This window comes from Lepisma saccharinum, chromosome 23, assembly GCF_977018435.1.
Source record: "Lepisma saccharinum chromosome 23, izLepSacc3.1, whole genome shotgun sequence".
NCBI classification, from domain to species: domain Eukaryota; kingdom Metazoa; phylum Arthropoda; class Insecta; order Zygentoma; family Lepismatidae; genus Lepisma; species Lepisma saccharinum.
In genome coordinates, this window is record NC_139251.1 from 62,389,228 (window position 1) to 62,411,491 (window position 22,264).

Below are 22,264 nucleotides of genomic sequence, written 5' to 3' on the forward strand. Positions count from 1 at the left end.
GAACCTACAGTTTAAAGTGGGATCCGAACCACTTGTGCCTCCACCAGGTATCGAACCCAGGACCCCTTGATTACAAGGCAATGACGCTACCACTGCACCATGGGGGAGGCCCGGACACTAAATTGTGTACGTATTCAAAGTTTCTTTAATACATAATATTTAAATACATTACACAACCAATTCATCCATCTAACAATAAACCAACAGCAAAAATTACATAAACTGTCTCTCAAATGTGCATGTTCCCTTTCCTCAAAACAATTGTTCATGAATTTAAAACAAAATCAATTAAGACAAGTCTTATATCTCTGTCTGATAATTTACAATACAATGCATTACGAAGAACAATGAAAGAATGTGAGCGAAGCGAACTAGAAAACTTTTGCAGGTTGAAATCAATATTGATTTAATAGGACGCAAATAATTTCATGGGACGCCAATGCATTCTCTCTTTTACAACTTTTGTGCCTCCTCGATAGTGTAGTGGTAACATCGTCGCCTGGTGATTAAGGGATCCCGGATTTGATACCCGATGAAGGCACGGCACACAGGTTCGGATCTCACTTTAAACTGTAGGTCCAGTCCCAATTAGCCTTGCTAATCAATCAATTTTACAACTTTTTTCATTTAGATCGTTCGGCGCCCAGGGCAGACTCCCGCCACCCTCTAGCTACGGTTATAAACTTGATAGACTAAGAAAAGCACGAATTGCGAGCGAAACGAGCAAGAAAATTTTACAAAAATATTTTTTTTTTGCATAAAATGTGAAGTTGTGGGTGGTAATTGCCCCCTGCAGGTACATTTGCCCATCAATGTTTGGCCCCCTTGCCCCCTAGAATTCGTTTTCGGCCAAGGTTGGGGGGGAACAATGCTCCCTACCCCCCCCCCCCCCTGTGGTTGCGCCACTGTTTAAGATTTCACATAATCAGACTCGGAAACTCAACTTTGATAAACTTGCCTCAGGGCATTTATAAATACATGTACAATTTGAATAGGATTTGGATTAATAAAAGTTGTAATTTTTCACGTCACGGAGAAAAATTCAAGTAGAATTCACGCATAATTCCTGGAGCCAATAATTCACGCATAATTCCCAGTATTCAAGCCACCCTGATACCGATGGTCCAAAGGTTTATCAATATCCATTTCTTGTCTGAGATTGAATCATGTAATTTCCATCATTAATGGATGCGTATCCCTTAAAAGAAAGAACAAGAATATTTACAGAGGAAATTATACAAAGGAAGAAGGATTTTTTATATTTATTGTATTTTAAGTCATGTTTCTCCATCTGTTTGTTAATCGCGACGAAGAGACAATGATGATTAGCTGAAATTGTTGAAGGAACACTCATAAAAGAGCTTACACACACACTTTCTGCGCAATGCAATGTTTACTTGACTCAATCTGTACAGCAGACAAAAATGCTACTTCTCAACTCTTTATCCAATGTAACACAGTGAAGTTTCACTACCTATCACTCAACTCAGTTCAGAGAGTTGAGTCGGATTGGATTAGATACAGCCATTGTTGCTTCTGCCATAATAGTTTCCCCCCCCCCCCCTCACACAGCCTGCTGGACAAAGCATAAAGAAATTAAACATCTAGAAAGTACTACATAAGTAGAGATATGGCAACAAAAGCAAATGTATAAGGTAAGGTTCAGGAATGTAGAGTACCTTCAACTTTGAGCCAGCCAATCTATGTTTCAAAACTACAAGAAACATCTGCTTGCTTCTGTAACATAATCAGGACATAAAGTTGTATACATTATAACCCAGTTTAATCTATTTTTATAATGTTTAACCCTTCCACGTCTCATTCTTATCTTCCATTTCTGAAGGAGGATTGTGGTATGGTAAAAGGTTAAAAAGGTAAAGTTCACCTTGCATATAGCACCGTGTCATGAAGGTACATTTAGGGGATGTGGGAGTAGGGCTACACACATTCTTGATCTCGGCCACTTTGGAGCTGATGTGATCAGCACCATGCTCTGGCCACCTTTACCCCAGGTACCCATTGATTTGAGGCTGGGTGAGCCCCTGAGCCACTCTATGCAGGGACAAGGCTGGAAAAATTCTGACCTTAAATCACCCACCCCACCCACCCCAGGAACTGTACCCGGGTCTCCTGCATGGCAGTCAGACCCTCTACCGACTAGACCGCCGTGGCTTTTTGTTGTGGTTGATCCAAAAATTCAGAAGTACATGTTGCGATTTTATCTCAGTTTTTAATATGTTGACTATATGCAACAGGAAATACCACCTTCTTTAAAGATTTCTTTGCCACATTTGAAGCAACAGGATAGGTAATAAAACTGGAAATACTTTCAATCTTTGAAGTTAATCTTTTACAACAATGCAAGAGCAGATGCACTTCTAGTCCCATGGATTCATATTTAGATGGCAAATAAACAATGTTCACATATCTGAAATATTACCTCGCCTTGTACAGTCAGAGACACTTCTGCATTGTAATGATCAGTGAGGTCGTCACAAACCAGAAGTGTACATAACATTGCTATCCTACTGCTGCCAACATTAAGGAAATACATTTTTGTGAAGAGTGCCAATCACATTTGTAGTGAACATGTATGATAGGTGGGGAGTTTGCGAGTTTACTTTGCAGTTCATTTTGCACGATTTTGTGACAAAACATGTTACAAAAATGCACCTCACACCCCTCAAAAGCATGAAACTCAACAGTACAGTGTGTTTTATCTCATTTCGCATTTTCGTTGAAAACTAAATATGTACGTCCCGAACGATCAGATATCAACATTTGAGAACATGTGACTTTCATCCATCATTATCACCGACTTCATTCCTGCAAACTGAAAATTTTCTCCTCTAAATAAAGTCTTCATTTGTTTCACCAGTCTGATGGACACGAGTGAATTCTAGAAAAGAACCTTACATTTCAGAAATTATTAAATGCAATATAAGCAATACTAAATTAGTATAAAATTGAAGTTACTTACGCGAGTGAGTATGAAGTTTAGAAAACGATGTTTCAGGGTACAACTGCCCCCTTCATCCTGTTCATATTTTCTCTAGGCACTAATCATAATGCCGCGTCACTGTGTCTAAAAACAACCAGTTAAAAATATTAACCAAACCTCTTAGTGACGTGGCATTATGATTACTGCATAGAGAAAATATGAACCGCATGAAGGGGGCAGTTGTACCCTGAAACGTTGTTTTCTAAACTTCATACTCACTCACGTAAGTAAGTTCAATTTTATACTAATTTAGTATTGCTTATATTATATAGTGAGTAACATGCACAATATGCAAATATGTTATTAAATGCAAATATAATGGGTGTTTCATAATGAGGGGTCACATAAATTTATTGCAAGTAAACTATTGAACATACGTTAATAAAACCAGTTCAGAAAGATCGAGGAACGCAAACAGTTTGTGCATGCATGTTTTGTTAAGCTGAGAGTTCATATCCCTGCTGCTGGCGACACTCAAATCACCCACATCACTCGCAGTGTTTTGTGCAATGTTTTGGTTCACAAGATCATCGGACCTTACACCGTGTGACAGTCTATTTGTTGGCTTTCAAAGACAGGGTATTCGTCTCACCAATGCCATGTTATATCGCAACCCGAAGGGAGCGTAGAATCACAGCGACAGACACTATCGACAGACCCATGTTGATGCAAGTGTGGCAAAAACTAGACTATCGTGTTGATGCATGCCGTGTCACCCGTGGTGCACACATTGAACATTTGTAGGTGTAAAAAAAAACTGTTTGAGTTCTTGTTCGTTCTTGGCTGGTTTCATTGACGTAATTTCAATACTTTACTTGCAATAAATTTTTGTAACCACTCAATTATTTATGAAAAATCTGGTAGTATGTTTGCACATAAAAATAATGCAACAAGACTACACACACCTGTCCAAGCAGCTCCCTTTGGGGATACCCAAACATCATGTGGGTGAAGTGATGGTTACAAGCTTCAACCATTCCATCCTCATTCAACACTAGCAATCCACTCATGTTAGCAAAAACCTGCAAGGAAAAGTAAAAATAACATTGCTGAAATTCTGAATGTAGAACGGACATAAACACAGGTAATTAATAGGGATGGACGATATCGGAAATTGATATTGCGATATATCATCAGAAAATATCACAGACGATACAATACGATATTTTTTCTCAATCATGATATTGGTGATACATCGTCTCCACGATATATATCTCTAAATATCGTGGCAACATAATGCTGCCACAATATATATCACTGAAATATTGTGACGATATATATCCGCAAAACATCGTAACAATATATCGTAGACACGAAATATATCACCAAATATTGTGACAATATATTGCTGACATGATATATATATACTATCGCCAAAATATCATGCCGATATATCACTAACACGATATATATCGCTTTCACCAAAATATCGTATGATATATCGTCTAGTTGATATCGCCTGGACAATATTCTTTTCAATATCGTCGCCCAACACTAGTAATTAATGACATTCTCATTTTTCGTAGCTTCTTTAACACACAAAAAAAAAACACTAAATATGGCAAGAAACCGAGGGTGTCCAGAGTGGGACTGACAGTTTTTAAAAAGTGTGTTACTTTAATATGGTAAGGAGTAACCAGAAACAAAAACATACACTTTGAAGGCAAACTCATCAAGTTTTATTAGAAGCAGTTAGAGCTCAGTATAGCTCCACGTGAGCTCAGTTTGTTGCACAGAGGGCAAATGAATGTCTATTCGGCTTGTCATTTGGCTTAATTTTGTGCATCAACTACACTATGTATGCATACAAATGTAACCTTTTGTGCACGACTTTGTGCAAAGTGGACCTTAGAATTCCTAGCTGCCTGCTTGTCTCCCGTACTGACTTCATAGGGCTACACGTGAAAAAATCTCTTATCGACTCGACATGTTCATCTGACACTTGGGGATTAGCACCACCATGATGTTTCACCACACTCCCTGTCAATAACAATTGTTTCTTCCATGCTTTGATCGCATTACGTGATGTAGGATCCTTGTGAAACACATGGCAGAAGTTTTGTTGCATTCGCACAACACTTTTTGTCTCTGCATACCACACACACACATTGTGAGTTTTTCCTGTACCGACGCCATTTTTGTTTGAGTGACACAGTGCCACTACCAGTGAAAATTTGTTGAACCAAACTCACAATTGTACTATTGCTTTTGCAATGTTTTGTTAACAAAAAGCTCAGTTTGTTGAAATGTAACAACCAGGGAATGGATTTATATGTAGTAAAAATGTGCTAAATATGTAAATATATATTTAGTTATTTTCACTAAATTATGGAGTTAAATATGGACTTGAAATTGTAAAAATTTATCTTTTTAACAATGTAAAAGAACACAAAATGTGTTTTCAAAATGTTGTTGTAAGTGTTGAAATGTAAATTTCATTCTGTCTCTTAAGATTTATATTGACTAAAACTACTTTCACTATCGCAAGAAGTAAAATGGGAGCGTATTTAAAATTTGTCAGTTATTCGCGAGAAATTCACCCAACTCTTTAGGGTCACACGAGGACATGTAGTTATTGCGCGAATATGGAGTACCGTATTTACTCATGTATAATGCACATTTTTTTTCAAAATTTTTGCTCCCAAAAACTGTGGTGCGTATTTTGCATGGAATAATTCAGACAGCCAACATGAAACCGTACAGGGTCATTCCATGATTTTGGGACATTTAAACTAAAGGCTAAAAGATTAAAAATCAGCAACTTACGTGTGTGAGTATGAGATTTTTCGTACTACGTTTCGGAGGTTACACTACCTCCTTCTTCAGGTTGAAACGATGTTATTCAGACACCTGACATGGTGCCTCGTCGTGAAAGTGATGGTTAAGGATTTAGGTTAAAATGTTGCATGAAGGACACTTTCTAAAAAAGAATATAAATTACACATCTAAAACCGCGCAATACTATAAAAACAAAAGAACGTCCAAGGCTGAAGTCGGCGAACTGCCGACTTCAGCCTTGGACGTTCTTTTGTTTTTATAGTATTGCGCGGTTTTAGATGTGTAATTTATATTCTTTTTTAGAAAGTGTCCTTCATGCAACATTTTAACCTAAATCCTTAACCATCACTTTCACGACGAGGCACCATGTCAGGTGTCTGAATAACATCGTTTCAACCTGAAGAAGGAGGTAGTGTAACCTCCGAAACGTAGTACGAAAAATCTCATACTCACACACGTAAGTTGCTGATTTTTAATCTTTTAGCCTTTAGTTTATATTTAATTGTGAGTAATTCGCACATTATCAGTATGTTTTTGGGACATTTGCATTGATTTTTCATGATTACGGAACCCTAACGTGTTATATATCATTGTAAAGCTTAAATCCGGCAGTTTCTGAATATGACAACAGTATTCCATTCAAGATAACGACACTAATGTCAAATGCGGTTGAAAAAAGTTCATCACAAAATGAAGGAACGTTCTGATTTCTATGGTGCTTTGGATGAAAGAAAACATAAGGAAGAAGAAAACAATAATTAAAATGTATTACTGGCCAAATAATTGTATATGGAGTGTGTAAATTACTTAATGGAAGGAATCTTGTGCCGCTAACTGCAAGTTTGAAGGTCCTGAATGTGCCTTGCATAAATGTTACACTAGTCACGGTAAAAGTATATTTTTGAAGTTCTTTTAGATAAAGTAAAGGAATGAGCAAAACTACATATAAAAGTTTGAAGGCCATTTCACACGATTTTTCACTTTGTAATATAATGTTCTGCGAGGCCAAGAAAAGCAGTGCAACTGTGGCGAAATTCGAGCATGCACCTTCCGTCACATGGGATGCATATCAGCAGTATTTGTTGGGCGAGAAATTATAGAAAATAACTTCCTGATCACTGCAAATCCATAACATAATTTTGATCTTGCTTTCTACAATTACAGAATAAGGTGGTTAAAGAGTGAAAGCTTTGGGATGCTAAACACAATGGAGGGAGAAGGGGAGGTGTCATGGGTTGATGACTTACTGTTTACACAAGAGGATATTCTCCTCTTGGTCCATATAGCAACAGGTGACTCATTGAATAGGTACGATGTTATTCACTTTTGATCGGCATAGCAACAGCTTTATGACCTACAACTAAGAAAGCCATTTCTTGAAACTGGATTGTACTGCACATTATATACAACATATAATTTTTTGTAACTTTTACCCATCAAAACCCAGGGTGCACATTATACATGCATGTGCACTATACAAGCGTAAATATGGGTATATGTTGAGAAATGTTCTGAAATATGGAAATAATATGTAAAAATATGGAAAATAAAAACTGATTTCAGCTTCATGCGTAAATATGTATTTACATATAAATCTGTTCCCTGGTTATAACTATTTAAAAACTTTTTCTTGCATGTATTGTAGAATTATTTGTCTGGTAGTCTACGGTTGTTAAAGCGTAAAAACACAGTTTTTGTTGTGACGTTTCAGGAGAACACACGCTTGTAACAACTGTAGACTACAAGAGAAATAATATTTAAAAACTGTCAGTTACCATCTGGACACCCTGTATAGTGTTTCAAAAGTCACACAATTTTAACTTTGACCACTTACAGAATGAAAGTTGGATGACATATTTGCACCTAGTTCTGCATTATGAAGCTTTACCCACTGAATTATTTGTAATACAGTTTCAGGAAATTTCCTGGCTTTTTCCTAGAAAATTCAAAATACATTTTCAGACAATTCTGTATAGCTTCAATATGTTAATATCGAAGATTTAAGTGTTAAGCTGCACTTACTTTTCAAAAGAAGCAGGTTTATTCAACATTGTTCAAAGTAAATGAACAAAATTTAAATATAAAAAAGTTTTAAGTGGCATAGATTATCTCCCATCATAAAGTTGGTTTCAAGAGAAAAGTGGTTTTCCCAAAGATTTCCACTCACAGATTGATTTTGCTATTTTTTCCAAGATATTCAGGTCAGTGGGAACTTTGAGATGAAACATTTAAGTCAAATTCCTCCCCCACAAATAATGCGATAGTATTGGGCAATACGCATATCAATGTACCAGGTGGCCACAATTAAATTTCCCCTCCTCAGAGCCATCTGGAGCCTGTTTGAAGCATTGCAGCTAAACTTGGTATACAGGCTAGAGAGACCATGGGGAAGCAAATGCTGATGTAAAAAAAAGTTCAAATTTTCACCACCAGGTGCAAATGTGGCACTGAAGTAACCACAACTAGGGCTAAGCTGATACCACAATTTGCCGATACTGATACAGATACCCTGACCAATTCCAACCAATACCGATACTTGTATAATTCCAGTTTAAAATAACAAAGGCTTGTTACTGAGTCATAAAACCCATCACATCACATTCAATTAATGACATTAAGTAACTCCCAAATTATTTTCAGGTAGCATTATAGCACTTCAAAATGTCTTGTGACATTTTCTGTGAACTTCTTTCTACCCCCCGAAGGATGAAAAAAGAAGAGAAGTTTTTGAAATGTTGCAAGCCTTTCTAATTGTTCAGTTACACCAAAAAATCGGTGGATTAATAAGAGTCCCTGCTTCATTTCATGATCCGCAATTTCATGTAAACAACATTCTTGTCATTTGGAATAATATGGAGAGGAAGGAAAATGACGTAAAAATATATACAAATGGAGATATATATATATTTGTTAATGTTCATTTTGCCAGCTCTGTACATGCCCTGCTATCCATTATTCTCTGCCATTTGCAATAAAAACAAGTCATTGCACTGTCGGTATCGGCCAGCAGTCGCACAGAAGGGCTGAGCACAAGAAGAAAATACACAACCCTCCCTCCCAGAGCGACATTCATCCCTTTCCCAAGAACTCGGGAATGAACCCAGCGTGACAATAATGCTGGTATTAAAAGCATATGGCTATGTTCTTACCCCATGAGTTTGCGAGCAAGAATTGGCAATGATGGTTTATTTTATTTCCACATAGCGTTGACAACCAGGAGTTACATACCTTCAATGTCACGTTATGGGGCAGCACTTTCACTTTAATCCTGCCTGTGATCTTGTTATCTGCTTTCCAGGAGGGTACAGTACTTCTCAGAAATCTACATGGTACTTCCTATGTTGGACCCCCTTTTGAAAAGGACAAATCTTGACAAAAGAATTGTTTCTCTTGGCCGTTCTTATAGTTAATGAAGATAATTGGTATTGGATGGTATCGGCAAAGAAAATTCAACCGATTCCACTGGTATCGGCTGCTCAGCCATAACAACAACCACCAATAATTTGAGTTGATGTCGGTACAGCAGTGTTCAGTATGCACCTTGTCAACATGAACGACTCTTTGGAAGCATTAAGACAGTGTGATCAATGGTCGCACGAAAAATTTCCCGGGAAGATGTTCACGGAGCACCAGATTTCAGCGCCAAATTTGCACCTGATGGTGTAAATTGGAACTATTTTGTTCATCAGCATTCGCTTCTTCACGGTCTCTATATCTTCTATACCAAGTTTCAAAACAATCTATTTCTTTGAAAGGGCTCCAGGTGGCTTTCAGTAGGGCAACATTAATTGTGCCCACCTCGTATCAGTTAATCAGAAAAAAAAAACAACTTTAAATCCAATATTTATGTAAGTACTTATAACTTAATTCTGCCAATTTATTATAATTTGTTATCATTTTAACAGTACAATTACTATATCCTAGAGATGCAAAGCATAAGTTTAAATATGGACACTTACAAAGAACACCCATGTCCACGTGAAGATTCGAACCTGGAACCCCTGGCATTGTAGAATGCTATGATAACCAATCCAACATGATGGCTGGTTATTCTAACATTAAATCAAGACATTTTTATGCTTATTGTATTGTGATGTATACTTAATACATACCCAAATTGCTATGCTGAATAAAACATTTCCATTAGCACTTTCTACTTCATTATCATCTAGTTTCTCCTTTAGTTTCAAGGATAGAGGGAAGGTGGCACCATCTTTGGTTCGTCCGGTTGCTTTCTGCTTGTACACATTCTGGAATATAAACATAAACTTATTCAAATGTAGACAAAAAGATAAGAAACCTGTGTAACTTTGAAGAAATAATTTATAGAACAATGTGCATAAGTAATTTAACTGATTGATTAAATTGAATTGAAAATTCACCCATCCCTTTTGTGTACAGGTATTGGTCCTTGAACCCCCATTAGCCGCGGTGGCTCAGTCGGTAACGCGTCTGACTACCATGCTCAAGGTCCCGGGTTCGATCCCCGGCCGGTTCAAATCCGGGAACTTTTCTAATGTTGGAAGCAGCCCCGGCGCCTACCCAGCGTCGAATAACATGGGTACCTGGGGGAAACCCTGGGGGGTAAAGGCGGTCAGGGGCGTGGTGCTGATCACATCACCCCCACTCACGACCGGATCAAGAAAGTGTGGGGCGTTACCCTCACACCCCCTATACGCCTCCATGGCATGGTGCTATGCACAGGGGAGCACTTTACCTTTTTTTTACCCCCATTAGCCATTGATTTGTGGTGAAAATTATCTTACCTGCCCTCATTTGTCAGTTGTGACAGTGACAGTGACAGTGTTCGCAATGTTGAAGTGTGGCACTTTGAATTTTCAGCAAACATCTGTGGAGACTTGTTTCATGCAATAAATGAAATTCAATAGTTTGTTAACCATGTAAAAAAAAATCAAACAAAAATTACGAACTTTAAGTGAGAACAAGTTACATGTGTATATGATTTTGTTTGTTAATACAGACAAGGACGTATATACGGAGGAAGATCATGGAGGTCCAGACCCCCCCCCCAAAAAAAAAAAAAGACTTACCAAGTAGTAAAAGTAAATAATCAAGATATAATTGTTTAGCATTTGTTATATAATCGATGGTTATTTCCGCTGAACTTATTGGATGGCAAGGAATTTGGCTTTGAAGGGTTCCAAAGATTTATGCACACTACTAATGATAATATCCATAAAATATTAATCAGGAACTTTACATTTCGTTAACATTAAATCAAGTATCTAATTGGATCTAACTCCTTTTTTTGTTATTCAATAAATATTCAATTATTTTTCTAGTTGACATTAAATTCCTTGCCAGGGCAGTTGTTTTTATGTAAATCTTGCTGATCTTAACTACACGTAAGCTAGATAATGAATACGTGCTGTTATATCTCTATATATTTTACCTATTCATGTAATAATAACAATACAATATTAATTAATTTACATATTTAATTAATATTTTAATTAAATTAAATATAATTATTCTAATTCTAATTGGTTGGACCCCACCCCAAAATGTCTTTCAAGATACGTGCCTGAATACAGAGTACTTGTTTAAAGATGTTTTCCATTTACTGATAGCTTAATGACTATTGTGAGACGTGCACTATAGGACTACGTACAAAAGACTGCAATTTTTATGGTAATGTCCTCTGCATGTTCATTACTTTTGTTTATACTGTAGTAGTATTTCTTTGAAAATACATGTTTTGGTTCATTCAAATTTTGGATAATTGAAACATTCGTTTTGTTCTCTTGGAGTTCGAATAAAAAACAGTGCTCCATAGTTTTTTGAAGAATAACATTTTGGAAGCTATACACCCATAAATATGGTGCATTTTATTTTTTAAGCCAAAAATGCAAGAATGATGGATTTGTTGCTCTTTTTATTTTTAAGTGCAAAATGTAAAATTCGTGAAAAAGGCCACAATTTGCATTTTATGCCAAATGTACGTTATTTCACCATTTTGAATGCATGAGAAATGTGTTTAGAACATGTCACTGTAGATATAAACGTTTCTGTAACAATTAACATTTTGTAGCATAATCAAGTTTGCAACATGCCTTTTTATATAATAGGAATTGTAGCTTTCCTGACAACGTGATTCGAACAAGTGTTCTCATCATGGAATATGTTGATGAGAGCAATGTATGCGCTCAAAATGTTGGAAGCCAACATAGACTTAACCTGGGTGGTAACCCAAGAACACTTATTTTTTTTTTACTCAAGAAGTATCAGTCTGATTTCAACAAAACTTTGCATGGTTGTACGAATGTACCGCAGCTACATACTACATTCTTTAAATTCACTTTGGTCTATTGAGGGGGGAGGGGGACAGGAGCATATGCAAAAAATATTTTTCAAAATTCAATTTTCTTCTACTTCGCGACAAGTTTTAAAAGGCCTCAGCTTCGACGGGAATACAGACATCCGAGGCTCCGGGAGATAAAGGTTAAAGCTGAAAATTATTTTTTTGACGATACTAACCCAGCTACATTCGTGTCTCCGTTTTAGGTATGGTTCAACTACTTCTGTCATTTTCTGTTATGAAAAGCATTATTTCCGACAGACGGTAATCTATGTGTTGAAAACTGAAAATGTAATGGTTATGTGCAATCAAGGCAACAAAGAAAACTAAAAATATTGTTTCCATGTAGATTTTAAATTTTTGAATGAAATTTTAGATACAAGTGACTTGAAATTTGTCACTTTTTTTTATTTATTGTGCCTATTTTCTTTGCTTTTGCCACCTATTTTCCACATTATAAATGCCTTTTTGTCTGCCTATTTTAACCAAAATAAATGCCTGCATCATGCACACGACTACAAAAAAATACCTTTTCTACAATTTCTCCTTCTTCTGGGATTACAAGAGCAGGAATAAGGGAGAAAATACTGGCTCCTATGAGATCATCCAGGTCGTACTGGAATATTACAGTTGCACTCTGGTCAGCCGACACAATCACACCATCCTTGTCGACCAATACCTAGAACAAAGTCGAAATCAAACATAAGCATTAACTGCAAAAACTACAAGTACGTACATGTGCAAATAAAATACTGTATTTAGGCATGTATAATGAGCACCCTGGTTTTTGATGGGGAAAAGCAACAACCAATTGTACCTTGTGTATGGTGTGCAGTACAATTCAGGTTCAAGAAATGACTTAGTTGTAGGTCGTAAAACTGTTGCCATGCTGATCAACAGTGTATGACATCATACCTATTCAATGAGCCACCTGTTGCCATGTGGACGAAGAGGAGAATATTGTCTTGTGTATACAATGAGTAACCAACCCACGACACATCTTCCCCACTGCATTTAGCATCCCAAAGCTTTCCCTTCTGTAACTACCTTGTTTATTCTGTAGGAAGAAAGTGAGATCAAAATTACATTGTGGATTTGCAATGCTCAGGAAGTAATTTTCCATTATTTCTCACACAACAGACAAATACCACTGATACATCTTCTGTGGGATGGAAGGTGCATGCTCAAATCCTACAAGAACGGTGCCGCTTTTTTTGATGTCTCAAAATGCTCTGATACAAAGTAAAAAATCATGGGGAATGGCCATTTCTCTATTACAGTGATTTTTTTTTTAATTATTATTACTAAAGAAATCCAACTTGCTAATTTGTATTTGCACCTGTTGATATATACACTTTATACGCAGTGACATAGTGAAAACATGCATGGTTTCATCTTGGCTATCTGAATTTTCCGTGCATAATATGCACCACAGTTTTGGGGGCAAAATTTTTGGAAAAAAAAAAAAGTATGCATTAAACATGGTATACTGGAAACTTAACCCCGGTTTCCCTGGAGGATTGATCAGTTTTTCTGTTATGCAGACTGCATTAAAGTCCATGCTAATTCTTTATTGTAATAATAGAATTACACTAAGGGAAATATAATGCTTGTTACACAAAAACCAGTGAACCCATACGGTTCATTTCACTCCATTAAATCCTTTTCATTTCAAAGATCCACTACCTTCAATGTCAAAGGTATCTTGGATTCCCTTGAAATTAGGAATGCCGAATAGATAAATGACACATGTTGCTTGGGAACGAGCCAATCAGCAGCAATGTTTCACACCGTAGCAGTATGACAGGCCACACAAGTCTGTGATTGATTGTTGAAATCCTCAAGTGACATGTCGCCTGTCACTTCAGTGTGAATTCTCCCTAATAGGTTCCAGCCAAGTGAAAGATCAACCTGTAATTTTTAACTGTGTTGCCTGCATTACTTGATAATTTAAAGGTCATTCATCTGGTATGAAATCAACCTTTTGAGTCCCAAGGCCATTTTCACAAGTAAGCATCTCGGTCCATAGCCGATTTTGAGCAAAATGCAGAGTTTCAATTAAACGAGTGTAGATCGGAGACTAATTGCCCTAGAGAGATGAGTGATATACCGTTGTACGCGGAATGAACCAGAAATTCAGACTATATGAAATTTATGCAAATTCCAAAATTTCGGATAAAAAAATTTCGCTCCCCCACCCTCCCCCCAAGAAAAAAGTACATGACAGTGTCCACATGCACATGAAAATGATCGGCGACATGTAAGGAACACAAAAATATTTGCATTATTATCATATGACCAATGTAACTTGAGTTGTACCCCCAAAAGGAATGGCCACTGATTCAAGCTTCAAAATGCAGCGGTACCTTGAAATGACTATAGCTCAGAAACTAAATGCCCTAGAGATATGAAAGATATACCGTTGTACGCAGAATGAATCACAGATTTAGACGATATATAATTTATGCACATTCGGTGTATATATGGAGGGGGGAAAGGGGGGAAATCCACTGAAAATACTTTTTTTAAAAAAATGGGGTTTGGGTATCTCGATCGAGACGCTTGGAATCCAAAAGGTCAATGGAATCCTTGAATATACTATTTTGTGAATGCAATGTAATATAAATTATATTTCCATGAGAAAAATAAATTAATGTATAATTTTTCCTGTTTGTACGAATTGATTGCATTTCTGACTGTCCCAAATATTCACAATTATCTAATTTATTATTTATTGTTTAATTTTGTGTTTAATACACATATTTGTGTATGAATTTCTATTTTGTTATGTTCGCAAAACATGATGTATAATAAATTATATTCACATTATTGATAATGTAAAATTATGATGTATAAATTTCTAGACGTTTTGACCATAGCAACGGTAAAGAAAAAAAGAAAAAAAGACAGTAGATCAATATAAGTGATAAAATATACAGAAATTTTAAAATAGTGACATCCGAGTTTCATTGAAGTTATCAAAATTGTAATTGCTATTTCGTAAAGTGAAATACTAGGATGCTTCGTTGAAGTTCAGGTAAATGGCTTGCTTCACATTGTAGAATTATTTCCCTCAGTTTACAGTTGTCACAAGCATATAAACACATTTTTTTATGTAAAGATTCAGGAGAACACTCACTCCCTTCATCAGATATTTATTTTTAGTTTTAAAAAAAAATGTTACATCAAAAATTGTATTTATATGCTTGTAACAACAGTAAACTTCAAGAGAAAGAAATTAATGTATTTGCTAGGGTCTTTCCAGAATGCAGGTGCCTTTTCGAGTCAGCCAGGACCCAGCCCCCATATTTCAACTCTCCATGCATTGCCGCAAATGTGAAACATTTGCAGAAAACTAAATACTCTTACCAGTATTAAAATAAGAATAAAAATAATAAACTACAAAAATAAAAAGCACGAAGTGACTTGACATTTTGGGGAAATTGCATTCCCATCATCAGGATGAAAAGAATGCATGAAAATACTGTGGTTACTCTAAGAACCAGACACAATTCAAGTATAATTCCAGGTATAGAATACAAATATTGCAAAAATTCAGGGCAAAAAAATAACAATTCTAATCATAAAAACGTAATTTGTATTAACATTTTGCACTAACATTTATGAACAGTTCATTATCCATTTTACTAAATATGTGACTATATTGTGGACACATCCAAGACATCAAAAACTAACAATTGCTACTTCCATTTGTGCAAAGGTATATAAATCTTAATTTTAAACCTCAGCTAGAATATCTACAGGGTAGGGTTCTTTGTAGACAACGAAACCAGACAGGATGCCTTCCAATTGAGACATTTAAACGTATATATTATTTGAACACAGGATACATGGAATAAGAATATTTACATGATGAGTTCCATTCTTCTGTAATTTTCATTTACAATCCATTTTCATCTCAATATGCTTTTTATTTCTTTTCTCCATTTGAATATTCTTCTATATGGACTTCCTTCTTAATGGAATGTCTGGATCTGGACTTCCTTCTTAATGGACGATCTGGATCTGTACTTCCTTCTTAATGGAATATTGGGATCTGGACTTCCTTCTTCGAAGATGGTTTGGATATGGACTTTCTTCTTAATTTCCTTCTATTTCAGATTTTTCTACGATTTGCGGATTACTTTATCCTTCTTACAGCTTTTTCCCTTAGGCTTTGGGAACTGTACTAATTTCCTCCCCTGTGGCTGCGATTGGAACGCACCAACATTAAATATGCCCAACCTAGGGTGTACTTAGTGCCAAACAACTGACACGCACAACCAAGTAGGTGCCACAGCTGAAACGCGTAACCAAAAGTGTTGTGGGGCGTTGACTGAAACTAGCCACTATTGGAAACGTAAATCAAATCAGACAGATTCAAAATCTGTTCAGACACAAATTTTTAGCAGTGCTTTGACTTCTTTAGTTTTCTGATCAATTTACATATGATCACTAGTTTGATTTATCAAGTATATACATTAATTTATTTCTTTTATATTTATTCTTTGTCTTCTTATAATAGATTCTATTGTTTTTCATCTTTCCAATTTGCTTTGTTCTTATTTATAAAGTTATTCACATACATTAGGCTAATTCTTAATCTTGCATGCCTGGTGCTGCCATCTCTATTCCTCTTTGGCAAACTATTGACATGACTTGGTCTTATCGGGTACATAACATAATAAGTCATTACAGTAAATGGCAATTGCTAATTCTCTCACCTTGACCATTTTTAAAAAAAGGCTTCCTCTCCTTGGCATCTAAACCCCTCACTGAAGTTATTTACATTAACAAAAGATAATTAAAGTGAATGTTAACTAATGTAGATCATCACTATTACAATTTTAAAGTTAACATTTAGAATTAACTGATGATATACAAGGCAGAAAAAATAATAAATTATTCACTAAGGAAGAGTAAATAGCAAGTGTTTACCCCCACTCTTATTTATTTTTGAGCATCTCAAATAAAGTAACAACCTTACCGCTCAGACGAAGTCGCAAAGCAATAATACGAGGCCAAAAAAACACCCTCTCCTCCTAAACTTTGTTGAGAAGATTTATGCAGACTTCATGCATAATTCTTAGTGGCATTGAATAGCTAGGCTGCACTGTGTTATTGTTTGAGCAAGTGAGCTCAAATTATATATTTTTACATCTTCATCCTTCATTTTAACCAAATAACAAAAATGCAATATCACCAAAATTTCCCCTTGTAGTTTTACATTTTTCGTGCTTTGTAACCTGCTGTGTTCTTATATAAATTTCAATGTTAGGGGAGTGTAAACAAATGCAGTATTGTAATATTCCCTGTCGTTGTGCAACAGCCATTGAGGGCCAAGATCTACCAACCGACTGCCCAACTACTTACCATCCCACCAGTTATGGGTGACGTGTGGTCAGCAGGATTAAACCCAAGTCGTTGTAGGTTTCCATGACCAGGTTAAGCTACTCATTCAAACCTCCCCAATTTCCTCACAATGGTGGATGCCGGTCCCATACACAGGCTGAAATCTCAGGGAAAAGGTTGTTACGCTTCCCCCAGGAAACTTGCACCTGCATGCATACTATAGCTCAAGCACAAAGCTTGCACCTTAAACCAAACAGCAAAGGTGCGGGACTCTTAAAATTTCCATTACCAATTCTATAATTTTCTTTTAAATATCAATAGTATGAAATAAGAAAAACCAAAACATAATGGATAATATAGCAGCTATTTCAGCTTACCTGGGACACTCTCCTTTGAACCAACTCCATGACAGCCAGACATCTTTGATTTTCCTGTTCTTTTTCAAACTTCCTCATCCACAAAGACACAGGCAAAACAACTTCATCTTTAGTTAGGACCTCTACCTGGAGGAAAAAAAAAAAAGGATAAAGAATATTACTGAATTTAAAGTAGTAATTTTAACAACATTAAAACTGAAATACAAACTTAAAAAAAAAACTTTAAAAAAAGAAAAGGCAGGTTCGTGGATAAAAGTGAGTACTAATTTCTCCGTATTTATATACTACCGCGTCTCTCCTTTCCCAATTATGAATTAAAAATTTTGTTATTAAAATGTATTTCTAACTATTAGAGCCACATATTTATGGTGAATAAAAGATCAAAATTTTGGTACAAAAAATAGGCATATTTGAGGATCAAAAGTGGCATATAAAAATGGCATTTCGGTGTTAAAATGGTGAATAAAATCCTCAATTTGATTTAAAAATTATACTTATTACACAAAATAAACATTTCACTTCTAATAGCATATTTATATAGTTATCAGAGCATTAAGTTTATTCCTGTGTGAAGGAGTGAATTTTTGCTTCTCAAATATTAACAGCAGAATTAATAATTTTTCCTTGGCTTGCATCACTCACAGGGTAAGTCAGACCTTTGAAGGTGTCACGTCTGTAAATAAACTCTAAATTTCGTGTTTAAGAGTACGTTTTGCATTTTGCAGTTCATTTTGCATCATTTCGTAGATAGGCAAACGCACCTCACATCTTTCGAAAACACAAAAATTCACATTACACTTTGTTATTTCACATTTCGTGTTTTCGTCAAAAACAAAATATGCATGCCTTTACTAATTATAAACAGCATATAATACAGTAAAATATGAATGATGTTTAACAATATTCTTCAGATCCAAGTGGAGTTGAAAGAAGCAACTACTAAGCCAAACTTCTGTTTGCTTTACAAAATAAAAAAATAAACCTTATTTCATGTTTCAGGGAGTGGTTAAAATGGTTTTTAATTATGTTCAAGCTTACACTACAGATATAAATCTAGAATGAAACATTGCTAGAATATTTTTAAAAAATAAAAACATTTAATGTATTGTTTTGTAACATACACAGTGAAAATGTCAGCTTTTAAGAAGAACGCAATTAATTTTATCCAAGATGACTACTTATTGAATGAAGGCAAGAAAAAAGAGACTGATTACCAGGTCACCTTGTTACTTTAGCTGTCTCTTATCATTACATATTACTTTATTATTACAAGCATTTTTCTCCTTTCTTTCTGATTGATTCATTATATCTGTGACAAGACTTGGTTGTGAGAATGGCCCATGATGCCAAAACATGCCTGCTTAAATACAGACCCATTTAATTCTATTCTACTGGTGCAAAGTAAAGTTAAGATTTCCAAGTTAATTTTCATTATACATTAGGGATGGGCATATATGAAATTTTGGCCGATACCGATAAAAGTAACAATATAAAATTTACCAATACCGATAACCGATATTCTACCGATCCCATATAAAATTAGAAATGATCCTTGAAGAACCTGAAAGGTCCATTGATCTCCTTAATAAATGTGTGTTTCAAGGTGACTGCAGTGAAAAAGAAATTGCATATTTAGACATTTACTTTTTTAGAAATTATTCATAAAAATTACAACAAAATGGCAGAATTTTGCACTAAATTATCAGATATTTATCGATATATCAGATCGGTAAAATAATCGGCAATTCCAATATCGGTCCCACCCCTATTATACATATTTATTGCTACCATGATTATATATTTAAAAAAAATACTTAACATGTGACATTTCCACACCCTTTCCCGGACTCAGGACCAATCTAAACCAAACATTTTTTTCATTCTATTTTATTATTAGCACAATGTTATGAATAGGGAGTGAATTTTCAGGTAAAAAACATATTTCTTCTGTTGCTTTGTAAGTCCACCACACTCTGTACGAGTGCTGACCATATGGTTACAATGTAATCTGCAGTGTCTTATTTCACATAAAAATTCATAATTATACTTTTAGCACATAAAATACACATTTCTATGGAAAGAAAATAAAATTTTACACATACCAGACAGAATAAAGTTTCCAAATTCTTTGCATAAACACATATTTTGAAGTTAATGTACAAGATACATGATACACATGAAAATTAGTAAATTACTAACCAATTCAGGACTCACTAAGAAATAATTTTGAAGCTTTTGCCCATGTTGTGAATGAGGTCGACCCCTAACCCCAACCCCTGCAATACAACAGGTGCTTCTTCCTGAAAAATTTTCCTACGAAACTTCCTTTCTGGGTAGATCACTACAGCGAATTCTATTTCAGGATGAGGTCAAAGCACTGTTAGTCATATGTGCACCAAACAGCAATAAATGAAGTGTGACAATCTCTCTTAAATTGAACTTTCACCAGCTAGACTAGAAATAACAGAACTTATAGCACATCAGGTAACTCTCATTGAACAGAAGAAGCATGTCCCCAGTTTATATTGTATATCTCGCATAGTTTTTAGAGTTGAAAGTACAAAATTCAGTGTTATTCTGAAAAATTGTATAATTTGCGTTATTTCATGATTCCAAAATACCAAAAACATCTTAAACACTTTATTTCGTCTTCCTCAACTTTTCAGTGTTATCATTAAAATGAAAACATCACGTTGCTACTCATTAATAATATAGACAACATTGAACAAATGACAAAATGTGCAAGTTTCAGTATAATACTTACCACCTTCCCACTAAAGACTACCATTTCACCAGATGCATCCAGGTACTCCTCTGAAAACTCCAGCTGTGTTTTTTGCTTGTCAAACAAATCTTTCAGCTTCATTTGGCACAATTCTTCAGCTGTGTAGCCCAGCAGTTTACAAGCCATATCATTAACCACCAAAATCTGGAGAATAGGAAAAACCAATTCAATGTAATTATTAAGTCAAAATTACGACTTCTCTATGTAAGATAGAGATACAGTGGAACCCTGCTTTTAAGTTCCTCGATTTTACATTTTCCCGCATTATACATTCAAGCTTGATGGTCCCAACGTAGCAAAACGTAAATAAATTTTTCTTGATTTTACATTTTGCACGCATTTTAAGTTTTTTCAGCTTGGTCCCCTGAAAAATTTAAAATCAAGGTTCCACTGTACTTCACTATTGATGCAAATATTAGAAATGTGTTGAAATTCTACAGGACTGCAAGCTTTGAACCATCGTTGTGCATATTTGTTACCTTAAGACAACAAAACAACCATGAATTGTATAACTTACACCACATGCCATCATTTCACTAAGTAATAAAGACAGTTGAAAGCCAAGCATGGATTAGGAAGGAGTGACAGGGCACCACTGTCTTTTATCATTTTAATCTTAACTTACCTTCCCATGTCTTAAACCCTTCACTATTCTTGTCCTATCTCCTGAGGAAGCCACATGATGTGGTGAAAGCTAGAGAACCAAGTAATAACATGCCAAAACTGGTATTTATTAGTTAGTAAAACAACCATGCTTCGCAGGCAGGCATGTATCTAGAAATACATTTCAAGCAGGGGGGGGGGTCTAAACAAAGTGTCTCAGAAATAATAATAAAGTAAATGTTTAATTAAAATAATTATATTAAATTATAATATGTAAATTAATGAATATTGTATTATTATTGTATGAATATGTAAAAATGCCGAATAAGAATATAGAGATATAACAGCATGTTAAGATTGCCAAAATTTGTAAAAAAAGAAAAAAAACTGCCCTGGAAAGGAATTTAATGTCAAATAGATAAGGAATTGAATATTTATTGAATAACGGAAAAGGATGTTAGGTCCTATTGAAAGTGTAAAGTTACTGATCAATATTTTATGCATATTATCGTAAGTAGTAGTGTGCATCAATCTTCTTTGGTACAGTCATTCAAAGCCATATGATCTCAATATAATCCTTGACTTCCAATAAGTTTACCGGAAATAACTATCGATAATACAACAAACACTAAACAACTATATTTTCATTATTTTATTTTGGTGCCGGGTAATTCTTTCAGGGTGGGGGGGGGGGATCATCTGCTGGACTCGCATAGACCAACTTTTGCCATGAGCCGCTATATGAAATTTTGCACGTGATATGACACTGTTATATTGGATGTGACTCCACCTACTCCTCAGTGGCGGCTGGCCAAGTGCAACAAGTGCAGATGTTTTCACCTAATTTTCAAATTAATATTGACATTTTTCATTTGCTTGTTAACTGAAACTATTTCCCAGCAGAACGCACACGATAATACTCAATAATACGCCGCTCGGCGCTACGCACGTGAAGAGTTCGTCGTAGCATAAAACAACCCAAGAGCAAATGCCGCCAGGTTGCGGAAAACTTAGCCGGTTGTCATGGCAACGGTGACGTCACCTAGCGT

General features: G+C 35.5%; 1 protein-coding gene across 1 annotated transcript in view; it reads right to left on the reverse strand.

The window, feature by feature from the left end:
- Positions 1–22,264, reverse strand: part of Pask (PAS domain containing serine/threonine kinase) — a 90,390-nt gene that overhangs the window by 31,468 nt on the left and 36,658 nt on the right. Inside the window, exons 7-11 of the mRNA XM_083144424.1 lie at positions 20,592–20,756; positions 17,828–17,953; positions 12,628–12,777; positions 9,892–10,029; positions 3,907–4,023 (exon numbers count right to left, since the gene is read on the reverse strand). Coding sequence (XP_083000550.1) covers positions 3,907–4,023; positions 9,892–10,029; positions 12,628–12,777; positions 17,828–17,953; positions 20,592–20,756 — 696 coding nt within the window. The remainder of the gene's footprint in view (positions 1–3,906; positions 4,024–9,891; positions 10,030–12,627; positions 12,778–17,827; positions 17,954–20,591; positions 20,757–22,264) is intronic.